Genomic DNA, 20999 nt, shown 5'->3' with positions numbered 1-20999 from the left:
AAGTGCTATAGGAAAGTACTGATACAGTTCATTGCTTATCGAACCCTATACCGTTTTCTACAAAGTCTTTCTGGAGAAGAAACTAGATATATGGAATCCTGCTGTTATATTAAACCATCATGGAATCAATCATTGCCTGGATTCACTGTTTATTGGTTGTTTAACTACCATAGATTACATTCTGTTTTTGATACTGTAAACTACGTTCCTTCTGAGCTGTTGTCAAATGAAGAGAAGCCAAGATTGAGTCATTCAATTGTGCAGATAAACTCTATATTTTAATGTTCTTTATATACTCAAAATTTTTTCAGAACTTGTAAATTACAATTTCTTCAAAAATTTTCCCCAGACGAGGGGCAATTGTAACGAACCTGAGAGTTTAAGATTTTATATTTATAAGAAGTTAAGATTTTTAAAAATGTTTGTTATTTCAAATAATGTGCAAGTTGTCACAGATAATTATACTTAGACTGATACAGTTGTAGTTGCAACTTTTATACATGTTTATAAATACGTCAAAATCTGTTCGTGTTGACGTCACTTTCTAATCTCAGCCGAGGAAGTGAACTAACCTGAATGTTTCTCACCTGACGACAGACTGAGTTTGAAAAACAATTGAAGGTGAAAAATAATAAGAACTTGGAAACGGAGAGAATGGAAGTATAGATTTTGGTTTTTCGAGTTTTTCTTCTTGCCGATAAGTTGAAAGTAAACAATTAATTATGTTCTTTGACTTTCGCTTTATGTGAGGGAATATACCAACGTTAGTAGTGAATGTTCTAGTGTTGTACTGGTAAGTGATTATGAAATATACGCGTTTATAAAACTGCGTTTTTAACTTTGAAAACAGTGTTGTGTTTTCTTTTCTACCCAGCAAGCCCTGATGATTTGCAGATTCTCATGTTCCCGACTAAAGGAGTAGCGGAGTAACTTTCTGACGACTGGTGTCCAACCGGGGGACGTTGCAACTTTAAACTGTAGGTCCAGTCCCGATTAGCCGTACTGTGCATAAAGTGGACTTAAAAACACCAACTCAAACCCAACTCAAATCTAATAAGTTTTCGTCAGTCTACAGCGCAAATAATAATCGAGATCAATCAATAATAAGTTAAAAGTATTTAACCCTGATTCGAAATATCCTGAGATGATTAGTGATAAATCACGGGTTATCTTTCACAGACTTTCCACTTTTAATCAGTTTCTGACTCCATGTCAGGATCGAGCTGCAAACTGAACACAGTTGCATAAACACATTGTAAGTCAAATTGTATAATCATCTTCACTATCGACATCGTAGTAAACATCGGTGACAAGGAGCTTGTCCAAGTTTAAGAACACGCGCATTCTTTTGAACTGGTCATCGCGAATCACATCTGTAAAAGTGAGTTCTTCCATGAGGAGGTAAGGACACTGCCACGAGTTGGAAGTGGCACGCGAGCAATTCTGAAAAAGGATTTGATTGTACGACAGGAGCTGGTCGACCTCCAACAGTATTCTCTGCGTGCCAAAGGCGTGCAGCTTCTCTTTGAAAATCTTGAGGAAGTATCTGTACAACATCTGATCACCTTTGTTCAGGATGCGTATGGTTTCCTGTTCCTCGGGACTTAGGGCGGTCTTCATTTGGACAGGTCGTGCATTCAAGGTTCTGAAGGAAATGTCCTCCATCGTCCACCCCATCAGCTCTTTGAGAAGGATGAGCGAGGCTTCCATGTACTCCGAAATCATGACCAAGTCGAAGAACTTGTGCATGTCGTCGATGAAATTAGCCACGGCGGTTGTGTTTCTTAGCTGATCCTCGTCCATTCCCATGTCGTAGAGCATCTGATTGAAACCCAGTCTTCCTATCACTCTCGGAAGGCCGAGGATCGAATCCAAAGGCATCTTCAACATCCGCGACAGTGTCATTCGGTAGATGTCACTAAGTTCGTAGTAGGAGTACAGCGACTCGTATTGGTCCACTGGTTCCCTGAGGATTGTAACCTTTGCAGCATCATCGTACATCACTTCCGCGACGGTCGACACGTTGAGTCGCGTGTGGTGCGTGAATATGTTGTACTTCCCGGTCAGGGTTTGCACTCGTCTTCCGATCATATCTGGATCGAATGTTCTCGGACTGCCTAGATAGTTTCCGTTACCAGGCAACACAAAATTCAAGTGACGTTTGAAGCCATATCTCATCAGTATGTTTTGGATGGTGCTGCTTGCACATTTATGTGTCTTTAGAAAAAATATATTAGTCCTTTCACTATGGACGGAGTTCCTGCAATAAAAATAATAACAACATAAAATTATTGCTGCATTTTAAACATGAATAATGTACACAAGTTCAAGGCAAAATCCGATCATAACATTTCTGGGTGTGCATGATAAATTGCTCTTAAGTTGTTAAACAATTGTTCATTGTTTTGCACGAGTATTTATTATATTCTCATTCTGATGGGTTCAAGGGTGGACGAAATATTTTAGGATGGGCACTGATTTGGTAATCTTGGATTCATTTCTCTCTCTCTCTCTCTCTCTCTCTCTTCCCTTTCTCTCTCTCTCTCTCTCTCTGTGTGTGTGTTTATATATCTCTTTCCTTTCTTCCTTCATTCATTTCTTACCTTACCTTTCATTTCCCCTTCTATTTGTCTCTCTTTTTCTCTTACCTTTCCCCTCTGCTTTCGTGCGAGAGTTAATTCTTGGTTTACTATAAATTAAACCTTCTCTGCTAATCTATTTGGATGCGCTCGTTGGAGAGCGGAGACTATACAGAGTGGACTGAAGCTCACCTTCGCCCATCCGTAACGTTCCCCCCTAGTCACTAATACAAAATCTGAGATTTTTCAACACCTTCTGGGGGCTTATTTCATAGTAGTTCGGATGATCGGATCCCACATTAAACTACAAACCTAGTTCCGATTAGTATATCCGAGCAAAGTGGAATTACAACAAAGAAAAACTATACACCGTGACGGCAATTGCAACAAATCAACAATTTATAATTAGACAATAACATTTCATAGTTTCAAACTTTTAACACAACTTTTAATAATCACTAACCAACAGAAACCAACTAAAGGATGAGCAATAGATATTAAATAATTATCCTTAGAACCAAATATGTCATCATTGCAGTCTATTACAACTTTTTCCACTATGTGACGTAATTTTGCAGAATCATCCAAGTGTACTTTTCAACGGAATCTACAAACACGTTTAATATATTGTTATTTGTGCCTAGTAAACATGAAAAGCGGGTTTCGATTCTCCTAGTAGTTCTGTGCATGTAGTTGTAGGTTCATAAATATTTTTCCCTCTGAACTACAACGTATGTACGCACGTCAACTTCCCTTTTGGAGATAACTATGCGAATTATTACTTCTCCATTTACTAATATGGAATGGACTTTACTAAGAATCTTGACCAAAAAAAAAGAAACTGACTCCCCCCCCCTCTCTCTCTATGTGTGACCATACGCAAATGTTTCAATGACTGTAACATGAAAACTTCACGTTTACTAGTATTTAGGAGATAGGCATACATGTTTTGTTGGAAAAAGCAATAGAATATTATAAATTGCTTTCATATAATTTTGTGCTCTCTATAAAATTATCTGCTATTTCACGTTTAACATTACACTTATCTTATTACAATATTGAATTATTTTCTATTCAGAAATTTCCATATATGACGTTACAAAAAAAAAATACAATTCTTGAACAAAGGAATTGAGGGATGTTTCGAAATATTTCTATATAATATTCCCTAGCGTGATCCAAAAGCATAACTATCTGTGTATATATACCTGTTTTGTACAAAAGTATCTTCGTGTAGTCCAGAATAAAGTACTGTATAAGTCAAAACTGTTGCTGCTGCAGCCATCGACAGACAGACCCATTTTTTAGTGATCGCATGCTTCAGGTGCCTGTAAGAAACGAATACAGGATCTTTTAATGAATGTTCAATATATTAGGGAAGTGGAAACAAACTCGTCTCTTCAAGTTGAACATATAGTAGAAATACAATAATAATAGTGTATGATGCCAGATTTAATCGACTAGTCTATTAGGCGGTTTACACTAGGAAAAACTTTGAGAAAAGAAAATTAGGTGAATTAGTCGTTCGATTAGTATTTTTCAGATTTGTCGTTTGAACAGAATTTGTCGAATTAGTTGTTCGTCTAGTATTGATCGAATTAGTCGTCGAATAGTGTTAGTGCATCAGCAGTTAGATTAAGTTCCAAGTAAAGGCAAGTGCACATCTCTCTCCACATGGCACGACACCCCTCGAAAAATGGAAAGTCAATCTAATATTATATATTTCACAAATATTTCATTTCAATCACAGTAATTTATGTTAATTTTTATGAGTGCGTTGCAGGAACCTGATAACTTCAAATTGTTGAACGTTATTATGGGGAATGATTTGTCTCGTTTGTCCCCGAAGAAATTACCTTGCTTATCCCTTCTCTGCGAAAAACCCTGCGAACGTCCATGAAATCGCCTTGAAATTTCACTTGTGTTAAGGAAAAAAATCGCTACACGCAGGATTACAACATCAAACTTGGCACTCACATGTTCGACTGGTGATGTGGAATAGACTGGGACAATTTTCGAAAATTCTAACTGTAGGAAGCATTTTTGAGGAAAAGCGGGCAAACAACATTTTCTGAATGTATTTGATGTGCTGATTACGAATATTTTGTTTGCCACTCTCGATTTTGGTGTTATATGCTTCAAATCGCTAAAAAACAAAATGGCGGCCAAGATCACTTTTTTCGTTCTGCTCCCTCAAGAGTTATTGGGACCTCATTTCGTATTGGCGCCATTTTGTTTTTTAGCGATTTGGAGCACACAGCTTAAAATTTCAGATTGGAAAACATATTATTTGGATTCAGCATACCCAAAAACATAATGTTTGACACCAAGATCACTATTTTCTTTCTGCTCCTTCAAAAGTTATTTGGAGCTCATTTCGGATGGCCGCCATTTTGTTTTTTAGCGATTTGAAGCACATAACATCAAAATCGAGAGTGGCAAACAAAATATTCGGAATCAGCACATCAATTACATTCAGAAAATGTTGTTTGCCCGCTTTTCCTCAAAAATGCTTCCTACACTTTTTACAGCCACATTTCTGAGAATTTGCACCAGGCTAGAAGTGTCCCGACATGATCCACCACCATTTTGAAAACGACGTCATGTTGATTTCCTTTTCATGGATCTCTTCAAGGTTCATATCTCGAGAACCAATGGACAGATTTCGACGGTTATTCGTTTGAAGTGAAATTAAAGAACAGAAGATAGAAAGTGCTTGTAAGTGTATATTTAAACTTAGTTTTTATAAGTTCAAAGGAAAAAGATTGAAATATTAATCCCATTTACTCGAAATTGCAACATTTTATCGAAAAACATTTTGAAGAGTATATTGTACAAACTTTAACTTGAGAAGCTAATTTCGTATTACTATTTTGTACGTGTATATTAAGTTAATTTAAATAGGGGAACGCGGGGCAAGACACAGTAGGCCTACTTAATGATTAACAACACAGAATGACTACTAAATATAAAAAACATCAATTTTTTTAAACAAATATCCATTTATTGAACTCTTTCTACATAAAGATAACTTGAACTAACACTTATTGATGAATAAAATTGGTATAGAAATCAATATTTGAAATATGTCTTTGGCCAGGGGTATTTCCATTAACCTAAAAAGAGCAATTTAAAATAGTGCTAACTTATTGTTTCAAAATAACACTTGGTACAGTGCTTTTTTATCCTCTTTTTTTATCAATTGAATATCAGTTTTTGACATATTTTGACAATTTTTTGTCGATGTTTTAGCTTTTAGCGATGTTTTAGTGAAATTTCCCTTTTTTCCCACTCACACTTGGTACGAGTGCATTTGTAGCCTCTTTTTTTATCAATTGAATATCAGTTTTTGACATATTTTGACAATTTTTTGTCGATGTTTTAGCGTTTAGCGATGTTTTAGTAAAATTTCCCTTTTTTCCCACTCACACTTGGTAGGTATATCACGATCTTACGTGATATAACTTAACCTATCCTTTTTTTTTTATTACGTGCTAAATTACACGAGAGCCTCTACATGCTTTGACCTACTTTAGAGTAGACCCAAATAGAGAGTTCAACGTCAGAAAATGGGGCTCGGAGTGGGGCTCGGTGGGGCTCAACTTAATGGTTTTCTCTTGTAAGGCATAAGCCTCATTTTCTCGCAGTGTTGCCAACACCTACCTACACCCCTTCTTCTTCTTACTTGGCAAGGGCTACTACTTTTTTTTTTTTTTGAGGCTTAGCCAATGTATACACTGGCGTAACATACACACACTGGGCAAGGAGAGCCGGCAACAAACACACACTGCCGTAAAAGAGAGAGAGATGGATAGCAACACGGTATATGTGTGCGTGTGTGTGTATAATATGTAGCATTATTTAGTAGGTGGAACCGTACGTTCTGGAAGGGTTTTTGACCTACTTTTTATTTTACGACGTTTTACGGACTAAACTAACCTACAATGAGAGAAAAAAGTGGAGAGAAAAAAAGCTCTGACATCACTTTTTAAGCTATTTTTTTACCTCCTGCTCTTATGCTAACCTCGCCCTTTTGACCTATACTCTTGAAATGACTTACCTATAAGTCTGTCTCCTCTTACTGTAAGGTCCCCTCAGTGTAATCTACTACGACCTTGCTCTCAGCGTAATCTGCTACGATGTTTTTGTTTTTTTTTAAAAAAAAACAACTCATGTGCGATCTTCTACAATGTGTGTGGCCCTCCAATGCTACGACCTAACGGGACCTCTATCTCCTACGATGTTTTTGGACCCCCCTCTGCTACAATGTTTTTCTCCTCATGATGCAAAAAAAAAAAATGGTATTGTAGCGGTATTTGAAATCGACATGACGAGGAAACCCAACGACGGAAAATACAGAAACAAAATCAACGACTTTCTAAACGTTGCAACGTTGCAATGTCGATCGTCGCGAATCCGAAATCGTCACTGTTCCAGCAAGAAGAGCAGCGTTCCGAAAATTGATTGATCAACAGGCCGTTGAGTTTAGATAACATGGAAGGTAGAAATTCATGATCTGCCGTGCGGTGTACAGTCTCCATTGTTTGCTTTCGGAAACCAAAAAGATTCATTGTCCTTGCTAGTTATTTATTGTGTATGTGATAATTTGAGACAGTTAAAGTTTTTTTTATTTTTATTTTAGTTATAGTTATTTAAGTTGTTTTTTCAATTGCATTGCCTACAATTTTTACTAATTTCTAAACGATAGTGTCCCCAAGGCAACGTGTGGATTCCACAAGACAAAATACATCTTTTATCGTCATGCGGATCTAATGCTACTTTCCTAACTTTGTTTGTGGTAAGCACGTGGTCTACGCTTTGTATCCTTGTCTCCAAACGTAGAATCCTCGACTGTGAATAGAGGCAATTGATGTAATCCTCGAACACAAGCTTGTTTTTCACGGTATTTTTACCAACACCTTTGGCTTTTTGGTGATGCTCGGTTCTGTTTTCACCACATACATTTTGGAACGTAAGCCGGCGAACTCCAGAATGATTTCTCCGTTGCATTCATCCTTCATTTTACCAAGCACTTTTTTATTGCGAGAAGGGAGATGAAATCTGTTTGGTTGAAGGAAGGAAGATGTGTCGAAATAATCAATCATTTTCGGTTGTTTCAAATTGTTGTAGAGGTCAGATGTCTGTACGGAATAAATAAAACTGTCCGTGTCCGTGTACAAAAGTGTTATATTTTCATTATAGAAGGATTTCATGACATTATAATGAAATTCAAACATATGCAGTTTAGATAAATCCAAAACCGTCGCCCCCACGTAGATTGGTTTGTTGAATTTGATTATTTTTTTATCCATCACAAACAGGGCCAGGTTTTCATCATATATATTTCGTGATTTGAATGTCGGCGATGCTATCAATTTTCTACATTTATTTGAATCGGGAACTAATCTCACGTCCACGTGCTTCCTGACATTCTCCATTGTTTTTCCGTAAACAGCATTAATCATGAGTTTAAAAAATCTTTATCTAAATCTGACGTGGCGCGTGTTCTATGATACGTATTTTTTTCAATGTAAGGTTTTAACCACTCGGAATGTTTGAATTTCATTATTCTTCTCACATTTATTACTTGAACTCCCTTCTCAATTAAGAACTGAAGATTTTTGTAATGGAGAACGTATCTCTCTTTCCTATCCAATGTTAACAGAAGCTTACGTTGATTTGAATCAGGCGAACATTTTAGTTCGGGTGCAGGAGGTAGATCTTTGAAGTAATCGTGTAGATGGTCGGGGAATTCGAGGTCCACCTCTATAAACAAGCCAAATTCACAGTCGTTGAAATTATTAATGTTAATGGAAGTGGTATCCACCCATTCGAACCCGCCGGAAGTTTTTGTATCATAGCATGTCCGTATAAATTATTTGCATCCACATAAAATATGTATTTCGATTGTTCATTAGGATCGTATTCTTCTGTCATGTGAACGTTATTTGCTTTTGCATGTCTCTGTACGCATTGCACCATTCCACCTCGTATCCCCCTCTCGATAAAATATAACATGTCCACGTCCGGTATCAATTCGAGTTTTATTTTTGTCTGTAATAATATGGCAGACCACGCTAAGCCCGAGAGACCGTAAAAATATGCAGGATCTAATTTGTAAATATTCGCCGACGTTTTCCTGAATGCTTGAAAAACATCCGCGAGTATTGTCACGTCCAGTTTTAAGTAGGCATCCTGATAATCGCCGAGTGTCCTACATCCTAATTTGTCCCACATCCGTTGCGCGTGTTCGTATTCATCGTCCGTGATTCCTTTCTCTCTGAGTCGACTGTAAAATTCTTTTTGAGGTGGAAGAGTGTCGTCGTTAAATTTAGAATTATCACTAACATATTCGTAAGGATAAATCCCTTTACGTCTAATCATTTCTATGTCTACGTTGGGAAAACTAGCTCTCGTTATTCTAAATTGTTCAGCCGAAAGTTTGCTTGCAAGAGCGTCCAAGCTCGCAGATAAAAATCTGTAAGAATCTAAAAATCTCATCTCCACAGTTTCGTTTGTTCCCGGAATCAATACTCGCTTGCTGACACTGATGTACCTTTCTTCATTCTCTGCTAGAATATTTATTTTTTGTCTATCATATCCAAGATTCCGTATTAAGAGATGGAAGTCGTAACCCCTGCCATTATGAAGGTATATGGGGACAAACGTAGGTTTTTGGATCTTTAGATTACACGTGTTACAGATTCCACCGATGTAGTTTCCGGTGAAGTGATTATGGTGAAATACTTTCCGGTTCTCGTCGGTGAAACGTTGATTGCACACCGGACACGTTTCAATGTTATTGTGAGATTGAAGTTCATCGCTGGATAATGGAAGCATTGGTTTCGATTCGCGTAAGAGGCTGCCAATGGTCTCAACCTCTTCAACCATCTTTTCAAAAAAATGTTTGATTACGTCTGGTCCTCGGTAAACATACGGTTCATCTATCCTATCCTGTCGCACAACAACATATCCGAAACTCGAGGCTTGTGCAACTGATACGGTGTTGTGGAAGAAAGTTCGGGGTCTGGTTCGCAGTACGACAACGGTTTGAGAAAATACTCAAAATCAGCAATGATGATTGCGGGATGTTTCAACAATGCCTTATGCATCCTAAATTCTTCGACCTCTTTTGATTTCGGCATCAACATGCAAGTCGGTCTGTTGTCACCGCAATAAATTTTATGTTCGGCAAGTTTCTCGATAGCAATCTGACGTCCGGTGTAATTTTGATAATCAACTTGTTTTTTATCGTTGAACGTGGTTAGGCATCTCGGGCAAACTTCGATGTGGTTTGCATACTTGGTAGTTTGACTTCTGACCAAACGTGATAGAGAAAGAATTAGCGTGTAGTGATGAACATCCTCGTTTGAAATTAGAAGAAGATTAATCACACGAGCATCGTCATCGTCGATATCGCTTATCCTGACGGGATGCACGAGATATTTATCTGACGTGAAGGAATATACATTAATAGCGATGCGTTTTCTTGCACGATTTTCAAACTTTGTTATATCCGACAATGTCACCGGGTATTCGATGCCAGACATTACACTTTCAAACTCGGACTCGTATTGTTTGTAATGTCCAACCCACTGTGGATTATTTTTGCAATAAACAGGATGCAGTGCAGCCAATATACACCAAAAAAACACTTGTTATCGCTGTTCTGTATATTTAACACAGCCCTCTTGTGTTGAATGTTCGGTGGAAGAGGAACGTAGCTGGAAGCGCGAAGAGGCGAGAATTGGTTCACGTAAACAGTTAACGTGTGAGGACTTCCACACAGAGACCATCCCGACCCTTTAGCCTCGAAATCGTCATGTTTCTTAACCAGCTCATTGGTAACTTTATAATAGAAGTTGTCTAAATTTTCGACGTCAGCAAAATAAAGAGTCTGGTTTTTTGTACGATGATAAAAAATACTCGTTGTGCCATCGACTTTTTCGTATTCAGAAAACAGAACAACGTATACTTTTATAGAGTTGTTTTCAAGTTTATCTTTTAAAATATTTAGTACAGATGTTTTCGTTTCATGCAAGAAACTAAGGATGTCACGGCCTGGTTCTGACTTAATTGAAAAATCCTGGAGTTGGTCGTTGAATGCAGATCTAATTGGTTTGCGTTCATTAGATAATTTAATTTGCTTGGAAGTGGAAGCTTCCGTTTCTGAATCATCGATTTTCCTTTTCGATGCTTGTCCGGTCGATGGTTTGCAAATTTTGAGGTGTTTACTTAAATGTGCAATGCTAATCATCTTTCCGCATCGAGCACAAGGCTTAGAAGGTAACGAACGATTAATTCTCGAACCTGTTTCGCTACATCTTGCCCTGTGCTTGCTAATATTAGTTTTAGATATTAATTTTTCGCAAGTAACACATTCAGTTTTATCATTTTTACGATTGAAACTGGTTGTGGATGCCATTGCTTTATCCAAAATCACAGAAATCAAAAAGTCTAGTATATAGCGATACAATTTTCAGGTATGTTATTTTTATAGAATTTTACGAGGCGAAATAGAAAACGCACGAACATCGACAAAAAATTGTCAAAATATGTCAAAAACTGATATTCAATTGATAAAAAAAGAGGCTACAAATGCACTCGTACCAAGTGTGAGTGGGAAAAAAGGGAAATTTCACTAAAACATCGCTAAAAGCTAAAACATCGACAAAAAATTGTCAAAATATGTCAAAAACTGATATTCAATTGATAAAAAAAGAGGATAAAAAAGCACTCGTACCAAGTGTTATTTTGAAACAATAAGTTAGTACTACTTGCCTTTGGCCCGGGGTATTTCCATTAACCTAAAAAGGGCAATTTAAATAAAGAAATTTATTGTTTAGTGCTAGTTAAGACAATGATAAATTATACACATGTACTCACTTCTCACATAAAACGCATACAACAAAGTGTTCATCCTAAGGGTGTATACCTGCGCACAAGCGAAACAACAAATTCAAAGAACAAGATCAGAAAAGTTGTAGCGTACCATAATACTAATACTGCACACTATGAATCAATGGAAAACCCTTAGTCTTTTGATTGATATGGTTTATTTTACTTTGGTGTTCTGTCACTTTTTGCTAATCGTAAAGGTGAGGATGAGTGATGATATTGATGAAGGGACACTCACAAAGAACATCCATGCTCAGGTTGGGATTCGAACCTGAACCCCTGGCTTCGTACCGCGCTGTGCTAACAACTCTGCCACGAAGGTCGGCAAAACCAGAGTCGAAAGACAATACGGGGAAAAATGGGGTGGTACCCTGTCATGCCCAATCCGATCTAGCCCCGAAGCCATGTGTATTTGAGGTTATGTTATAATAAAACGCAACTTGTATATATCGACAAAAATATCGACTGCATTGGGAACTCAGGAAACTATCCCTCAGGAATAGTGTACAACAGAGTTTTAATTAATACGTTACCAATCGAAATAGCAAATGTGAAGTCACAATGTTGCAAAGCAGTGCACGAACTATGCACGACTCATGAAACGGACGAAATAACATCTCGGAATGAAGGAAACGGCCGCCGAATCAATGATGAAAAAAAAAAACACCAATACTTCACTTTGACCCACATTTCCCTACGATTGTTCATGCTTTGAGCCTAGCAAATCATAAGAACTGTTTTCCAAATTAAAATGATGTTTTGAACATGATTCATCCCCTCTTGGCTATTGTTCAATATTATTGATATCTCACGTGTGCTGTATTGACTTTACCATTCCTGATTTATCGTTCTACTAACAAGCTGGTTGGTACATGACATGACTTTGGAATTTCTAGACTGTGACAGTCAGCACGTGTGAGTATTGTGATATATTTTCTTATAACAAGGTAAGGAGCGATGGAAGCAAGATGCAGTGACCCGATAAGGATATAGACAAACAATGCATTTTTATGTAGATTTAGGAATATTCCCACAAAAATAAAAAATGTCCGTAACAATAAGAGACGTAGCTAGAGATTTATGTCCCAGAGGCGAGAAGTGAATTTTATTTTCCGGCACTGTAATCCCCCCCCCCCACACACACACATACATATGTTTTCTAATTTACACTCCTTTTCAATATTTGTACACAAGCAATAACTCCTCGACCCAATAAGAAATCCCTAGCAAACATTACAAATTTTATATTAATTGCGCGATCTGCTCTACAACAAAACCAGTTTTGCTCTTAGCTGTTACACACCTGGCCTTCGAAGAAGTGCGTATTTGGTATTATTTATTTCCCTGTTAATAGGTAATTTACAATTATTATGTCAGAGTATTCTTAATATGACAATTTTGCAAAAATTGTACACAGGCTTTAAATACAGCGGAAAACCAAGATGAAGTATTATTTATAACTGAAATCATTAACCAATATTCATAATATTTTTAATGTCTTCCTCAATTGTGACGTTCAAAAAATTGTTAAAGTTACACACATTATATTATGAAAATTAAATGTTTGACTTCCCTAATAATGTGGCGGGTGCAGAGAATGATAGAAGGACGTAAGGCACAAAAATGATTTCACGTAATAGTTAAGATGAATTATCGTCAACGTTTTGGTCTGTGTTAAAGTAAGTGTAATGTTATGTATTCGCTTGTACTACGTGTGTATGTGTAAGGGCAAGAATATGTATTTGTGAGTGTGTGTGTACGTATCTATAGGTTAGATTACCATTCTTATATATTTTTCTTTGTATTTTTTTAATTTCTCTGTAATTTTTATATATATATTTTCTTTCTATATTCAATATTTCAAAATTCGACATTCAAAGTTTTTTTTTAAACATGATCAAGTGAAATAAAAAACTCCACAGACTTAACTGCGCCATGTAATAGAAGACGAAATAAATAAATAAATAAATAAATAAATAATGATTCATTAAGGGAGTTCTAAAGCCATGCTAAAGCATAGACCCAAATTTCTACGGGTAGGGGAAAGTGGGGGAATTGTGCGCACCTAAGCAATTTTCATTATATTTGGAAAGGTTTTGCTTGAGAAAATATGAAATTTAGCTTAATACTTTTTCATTCTTTCTCCTTTTGAATGAAATAATTATAATTGAAAGAAAACAGTGTGTACGTGAGTAATGCATCATGTAATGCAAACCTGCATTTGCGCACAATTCCCCAACCTATGGGGTAATGATACGCAAGGGTAGGACAATGGTGCGCATTAATAAATAGTTCAGCAAATAAAAATGTATGTAGTTATATATCAGATTAACAACATATAAATTGAATGTGTTAAAAGTGGTTGCCTTACAATTGTAGAAGGCAATTGAATTGCTGTTTCAATATTTAAAATTGAAAGAAAATTAATGGGGAAGACGATGTTATTTTCGATTACAAAAATCACACACGTAATTGTTGGCTGTATCGACACCAGTACACTCTGCATGGCTCCATTCACAGCAAGAAACACATCGATACCATAATTCACCGTCTTTCCCAAAATCACCACAAATTCCGCAACGTTCATTAGTGTCTTGTACAATCAAAGCACTGCCTTGTCCGCTTTCTAAGTCTACGTCATCCAATTCATCGTCATCAAAAACAATTTCTTGATCCTCGGTGTCTGACTCAGACGACTCTGAAAGTTGCCTTTTCCTTATCAGCTTCTTCTTGATGCTTTTCATTCCACACGGACGTTTATGGTGTCGCGTTATTTTGTCCAACTTCTTCTTACTTCCTTCTTGTTTCTTCTTTTGGGCCTCTTCTAACTTGCGTTTAATGGGCGTACTGGTCAAAATTTCTGAATGTTGTTTTGCTCGCCGAGAATTCTTTACAGTTTTGGTATCATTCCCTTTTCCTTGACATAATCCCATTGGGACAAAGGAAAGGAAAGAGTTTGTCCCTGCAGCAGATGTTGAAGGCACATTATTATCAGGATTTGGATGGATGATTTCTTCCACTGCACTGTTCGGAATGCCACATGATTTGCTCCAACTTTTAGGAGAGGAAGAATCTTTGTTTTCTTCCACTAAGTCTTCATCTGCACTGTTCGGAATGCCACATGATTTGTTCAAACCTTTAGGAGAGGAAGAATCTTCAGCGATAACAAGTGTAACGTCCTGAACAGGAGCAAAATCATGATCCTGAAACTTGTCGGGATTAAAGGGAAATATTCCTGTAGAGCGGAAACCTGAAACAGCTTTCTCCATTGTTGCAACTTTTATGAAAGCAAATCATATTCTGTCACCCTCTCATGGCCAGTTGTAGTTAAATAAAGATCATATTCCCTGTACAATGCATTTTTCAATGGACTGAAAAATGTTACGTCGAGCGGCTGCAACCGGTGTGATGTGTGCGGTGGCAGAGATACCATATGAATGTGGTTATTCCTGCAGAATTCATAACTCTCAATTGAAATATGGCTTGCATGGTTATCTAAAATAAGCAGCACTGGGTCACTTGCTGTGGGTTTTGCAGATTTCTGGAAGTGAACTAGCCACTCAGTGAACAATTCTGCGTTTGTCCAACCATTTTTCGAACACTTGTAAGAACACCCGATAGGACCATTTCTTTGTAATTGAGGTGTCATACGTTTCCGCGGATAAATCAGCATTGGAGGAATATAAGATCCAGCAGCTTTGACAGCAAAAACACCAGTTATTGTGCGCCCTTTTTCTGCTGAAGTAGCAGCACCAATCCTCTTCATACCTTTCGCAGCGTAAATCTTCGGGCACTTCTTTGGGACGACCGTTATTCCTGTCTCATCCATGTTGTAGATTTGCCTTGGCTCAAATTTATATTCATCCATAACTTTCTGAAGATTTGAGAAAAATAGCTTCGTTTCTTCTTCATTGAATGCAGTAATTCTATTTAAGCTTGTTCCTTCGGGTTGTCGTAGAGTTACATCGGGATTTCGTTTTAAAAATCCGTACAGCCAGTCTTTACCTGCTAGAGCCTGTTCCATATTGAAAGAATGTACAATTTCGTGATCTTCTGCATATCTAAATGCTATGCGTCTTAATTCTTTCGTAGTTAACCCGTAGAATAACTTTGCCACTGTCAGAACATAGTCCTTCAATTCACTTTCCACTTCAACAGAAAACGTTGATTTTCTTCCAAGCCGGGTTGGAGTAGGCAGATCACGATTTTCTACAAGCTTTTTCCGTAAAGTAGACTCAGGTATGTTGAACCATCTGCCAACTTCCCTTATTTTTCTTCCTTCATTTTTGATAGCGTCCAGAGCGTTTTTCAGATTACCCTGAAAGCAGGAGTTCTTCTCAGTTTTTCTGTTGTAATTTCGTGGCATCTGTGAACAAAATAAAAACCTGGGTATTACTACTTGTTTTACCTTTAATGTCGTTTGGGGAAATTGTGCGCATTCAATTACATATACGGGGGAATCGTGCGCACCCTTTCTCCGAAGCGCACCATTGCCCCACACCAACCTTACAAAAATTTTACTTTCTAGAAAAAAATATAAAAACGTTAATCTCGTAACAAGTAGACACGTGTATAGACATGATCATGCACTATCGAGACAAGCATAGTTCAAAACACTAGAGTAAAAATTTAAGACATACCTCCTTATTTTCGTCAACAGCAAAATAACAACAATGGACACAAAAACAAACATCCACTCGCTACACACAACACAATACAACTGGCGCGAAAAGCCCAATGTAGTAGTATTTCCTGAGACGCCCGCTAGGTTATAGCATGAATCGAAAGCTCATTCTCTGGCTCGTACCTTCGGAAACGTGGTGCGCACGATTCCCCGCCGCGCACGATTCCCCCACTTTCCCCTAACCGTACAACTAATATAGATTCGGTAAGGAAGAAATTTTCCGATGAAAAAGATTGTTTTATTCACTAGAACATGTGAATCTTATAATTCTGTTACGATTGAAGGGATTTAAGTAAATAACAGAAAATATAAGGTCTCCGTCATGTTCAAACTGCTCCGTACAGATGGCGCTGAACTGGTGGTTTTGTTAATACCGGTGCATTTTCTTTCTTTTATGACTAGTATGGACGATTTCGTGGTGAAACAAAGATCACATGTTCTTCCCGCAAGCATCTGAAATACTATGTGAAAAAATGAAAACATTTCGTACCTTCAGAGAGTAGTGCCTATCATTAAAACTTTTGAAGTGGCGTTTCGTCGCAATATACTCCGTGGTGCAGATTTTATCCAACACTGTTGCCGATATTTTACGCCGGGTTTTCTAACGATATGATCAATACAAGTGCGTCGAAATCGTGAAAGTTACACCAAGTTACCAGATAATAACGAATCCAGTACATGTTGGAAGAAGGAAACATCGGAAAAAACTGAAAGGTAAGTCTTATATTTAAATGCTTGTTGCTTAATCCATCAAAAGTAAAACGTTAGCAATATGCAAGAGTGATGCAGAATGTATCATTTATTTATATGTTGAGGAAATACCTTCCGATATAATTTCTGTGAGAATATCGCTTCAACGTCTCAACCTTTACAACGCAGCACGCATTTTTCCTTACAAACGAAGTTCATAATTCTTTGCAATTGTAAAATCAGAAGAGAATGTTATATTAAATTAGGCATAATGCAGATATTACAGTTTTGTGATTATTACTAGAGCATGAAATACCTTGATATAGATTATATTCTGGCATTATATCGATATTGCACAAAATGCTCTACTATCGTTCTTGGGAGATTATTTTCGTATTTCACTGGTGCTATTCAAATGTAAGTACATTGGAATTTGTATTACAAATCAGTCGTTCATTATAGTTTCACATTGTCCTTGTACAAGGTTGGAACGAGTTGTTTCTGACTTGTTTTGAACAAATTTTTCTCTTTTATGTTTTTGAAACATGAACACAGTTCATAAAGCTCGCAAACGTTAAATGCAATAAGTAGGTTAAGCTGTTAGGTTGGATTGGAATAGATTTATTGTGAGATCCCGGAATTTTGTGCAAGTTCTGGACAACGTTCTGTTATCTTCTTTCACAGAATCAGATCAGAAAACCGGTTTTGTAAGCTGTAAAAAACATTTGGTTTTCTCGTTCTTTCATAATTTTGAACGCCTTGTAATGGTAGCCCAACATTTCCAATAAGTTCAAGCTTTATGTATTTAAAGTGTAAAAGTACACCCTAACAGCTAAAAGAGTAAAGTCCTAACAGTCTACCAAACAATAGTTTTCGTGTTTACTGAGAATTTACAAATTAGTATAGATTAGTAAATATTAGAAGTTCACATATTTTACAAGTGCAAGGCTAATTATTTATTTGTGGGTAAGATTGAGTGATTTTCAGAGAAATCATAATTTGTCCAGATTATGATTCAATAACCTACTGAAGTCAAAGTCCTATTCATAGGCGTGCACACGGGGAGGCAAGGGGGGGGGGGGGGCTCACGGACGTTCGCAGATTTTTTCCACATAGGGACAAGCTAGATATTTTTCCGTGGGGCATATTACCCCGATAATAGTGCTGCCCCCTCAAAAACACCACTTGAATTTGAAATTATCGCATACTTGCGTCCCTCCATTACATACGTAATAATTAATGTAAATTACTATGACTGAAATCAAATTATACGTGTGAAATATATACTTTTAGGTAGATATTCGTTTTCGAAGAGGGAGGTGTGGTAATCCTTGCCCCCTTCTAGACGTTCCATGCCCCTACATTATTATACTTTCAACTAGAAATTTAGTGTAGAGGAATCTTATGACTTATTAAACGATATTGGTTGCAGTGGCGCAACCACAAGGGGGCAGAGTGGCATTGCCTTATCACAACCTTGGACAAAAATCAATTCTAGGAGGGCAATCATTGAATTAAGAGAAAGTAAAACTAGCAGAAATTAAGAGTAGCAGGACAATAGGATACTCAAAATGCAATTAGTTTTCACGTCTTTCTATCATCATTTTTTCCAGACGGCCAGGAGCACTTGTAGGGTGGCACAGAGGGGCAATTGCCCCTCGACTTCAAATTTTATATACAAACAAAAATGTATTTCGTAAAATTTTCTTGCTCGGTTCACTCGCAATATCTGCTTTTCTTACAGTCTTGTCAAGTTCATAGTCATAGCTAGGTGACGGCGGGAGTTGTCCCTGGACGCTTAACAATCTGAATGAGAAAAAATGTAAAAGAGAACGCCATGGCGTCCCGTGATTTTTTTTTCTCCATATTAAATCAATACAGTTTTCACTTTGCAAAAATTTGGATCGTGAAATCTTCTTGCTCTCTTCGCTCGCAATTTATTTTCTGTAGTGCATTGTAAATTACCAGACACAGTGTAAGAACAATTAAGTACTTCAGACAGTAGCTCCTGTAACAGCTCGGTTTGGAGGAAAAGGAGCGCGCATATTTCAGAGACAATTTATAACATTTTTGTTATTGGTTTGTTATGGGGCGGATGAATTGATTGTGTAATGTATATAAATAATATTTCATATAAACACACACACATATTCCCATCAATGCAATAGAACTAAAACAGTGAGATAAAGTGAAGTTTTTCTTTCCCGACTAAACTTTCAAGGCTTTTACCCCCCCTCCTAATCAGAGGGTCTGCGCACGCCTATGGTACCGTGAATCAAACCTTTTATAATTCTGTTATAAAAGGACCACTTCGTTAACCATTATGGTGCAGTATAGATCAATTATATTCACATCCACTTACACAACATCTCTAAGTTGATTTCATTTTATTATGAACTCAACTTGTCTGTAGTTGTAACAATGTAATGAAAATTATTATTTTCATCTTTGTTAAGTTCATAGTCTCATACACCATATTAACAATATTTTTATTTGCTCCTTTTGCAGATGAACATTTGAGAATCTATTTGATGTGACTTCTAAGAATACCTTGAAATTTGTAAAAATGTCAACAGATTTGACTAACAATGGCAACCCAATACCGTGGAAGTTTGTGGATATGCTTCTATAGAATCAAAATCATCTGTGTGGATTGTTTGAACTGTACACAATTTGCACATACATGGTTGGATGGTGATGGTTTACAAGATATCAAGAGTCCAAAATATACTCAAGAAATGATGTTGCAAGACTTCTTAATATCTGGTTGCAAGTAGTCAGCAATTGGGAACGGTATATTTGAGAAACTGAAAATAATGGGAATGGTATAACTTGTTTGTCTTGTCTGTCAAGTTATAGCACACATTTCTTGAAATTTTTGCTAGTTCCAATTTTGAAGGGTATTTGCCCACAATCTTAGGATATTCATTGCTTTCTGAATGGAATGATGATTTCAAGACAGCAAGAAGCATACGCATCTATGAGAGAACCACATATTGTTGCAGGATGGGCAAGAAGGAGAATGAAGTTACACTGAAAAATGTTAATGTGAATTTATACGTATATCCCGAATATATAGTTTTGGTAGTCCCTTCATGCAATGATTTTTGAATGATTTGCATTTTATTCTAAGGGTAATTATTACCATATTATATCTTAGAACACTTCTCTCACAATTCTTATCTGAGTATCTTATCTAAGATATCGACAGTGTGTGGAAAGAGTGTGTGGAAAGTTACTTTTCAAAAGTATTTCAAAGTTAATCACTTGAGAAATTAATTCAGTTATAATTACTGTAGCTTTAAAACGTATCTAATTTAGTTACTATTACAATTACTTTATTCTAGATTAGTTATATCTTGTAAGACATGGTTCAGAACATGAAATGCAAGTGCACTATTCATTTCATTACAGATGGCCACCAACAACTTAGCATTAAGTTCATATATAATTGAGGACTAAAAGTGGTAAACGTTGTAAGTGCCAAAAGCGAAAGTGTTGGGGAAATCACATCGTTCAGCACATCAGCCCGTAAGAACGTGCACACTAGTGACCTCTTTACACGCCCTTTGAACTACTTAGAGGGCTACCAGCCACATTTTACATTTACCACATTATAAAGCATGGCACATTTCACAGTTTAACGTGGAAAACGGTGTTTGAATTATTGTGGCACTTACAGCGTTTACCAATTTTAGTCTTCAATTATAACTGCTGGTGTCCGTGTTGGAGTGGTTAGAACAGCGCGTTACGACGCTAGGAGTCTCTGGTTAGAATCCCGGCATGGGTATGCTTTGTATGTGATCCTTCATAAGTTTCATCATTTATCATTCGTTCTCATCTTTGCGATTAGACAAAAATGGCAGAAAAGCGTAGTAAAATAAACTAAATCAATCAACCACATAATTATAACTAAGTTAATATATTTTAGATGTAAATACAGAGGTAATAAAATCCACTTATTTTACTTAAAGATGAAAAAATAATATTTTATTGTATTTTTGTTGAGCAAACAATATATTATTCAGAATTACTGTTGAACTGTGGTATACCAATGAGGATTGCTGGAGATTATATAGCCTTATGTCGAAATTATTCTAATTAAAATACACTTGGGATAGATACATTCTGGTTCTTGGCAATAAATA

The 20999-nt window shown here is 36.8% G+C and overlaps 1 protein-coding gene across 1 annotated transcript in view; it reads right to left on the bottom strand.

The window, feature by feature from the left end:
- Positions 1–489: 489 nt before the first annotated feature.
- The window catches only part of LOC146004341 (galactosylceramide sulfotransferase-like), a 66703-nt gene continuing 46193 nt past the window's right edge, over positions 490–20999 (bottom strand). The window contains exons 2-3 of the mRNA XM_083143132.1: positions 3788–3907; positions 490–2260 (exon numbers count right to left, since the gene is read on the bottom strand). Of these exons, the coding sequence (XP_082999258.1) occupies positions 1261–2260; positions 3788–3907 (1120 nt within the window). The 3' untranslated portion in view covers positions 490–1260. The remainder of the gene's footprint in view (positions 2261–3787; positions 3908–20999) is intronic.

The sequence above is a fragment of the Lepisma saccharinum genome, chromosome 1 (genome assembly GCF_977018435.1).
Source record: "Lepisma saccharinum chromosome 1, izLepSacc3.1, whole genome shotgun sequence".
NCBI classification, from domain to species: domain Eukaryota; kingdom Metazoa; phylum Arthropoda; class Insecta; order Zygentoma; family Lepismatidae; genus Lepisma; species Lepisma saccharinum.
The sequence above is the reverse complement of the archived record's forward strand: the minus strand, read 5'-3'. Positions and strand labels throughout refer to the sequence as shown.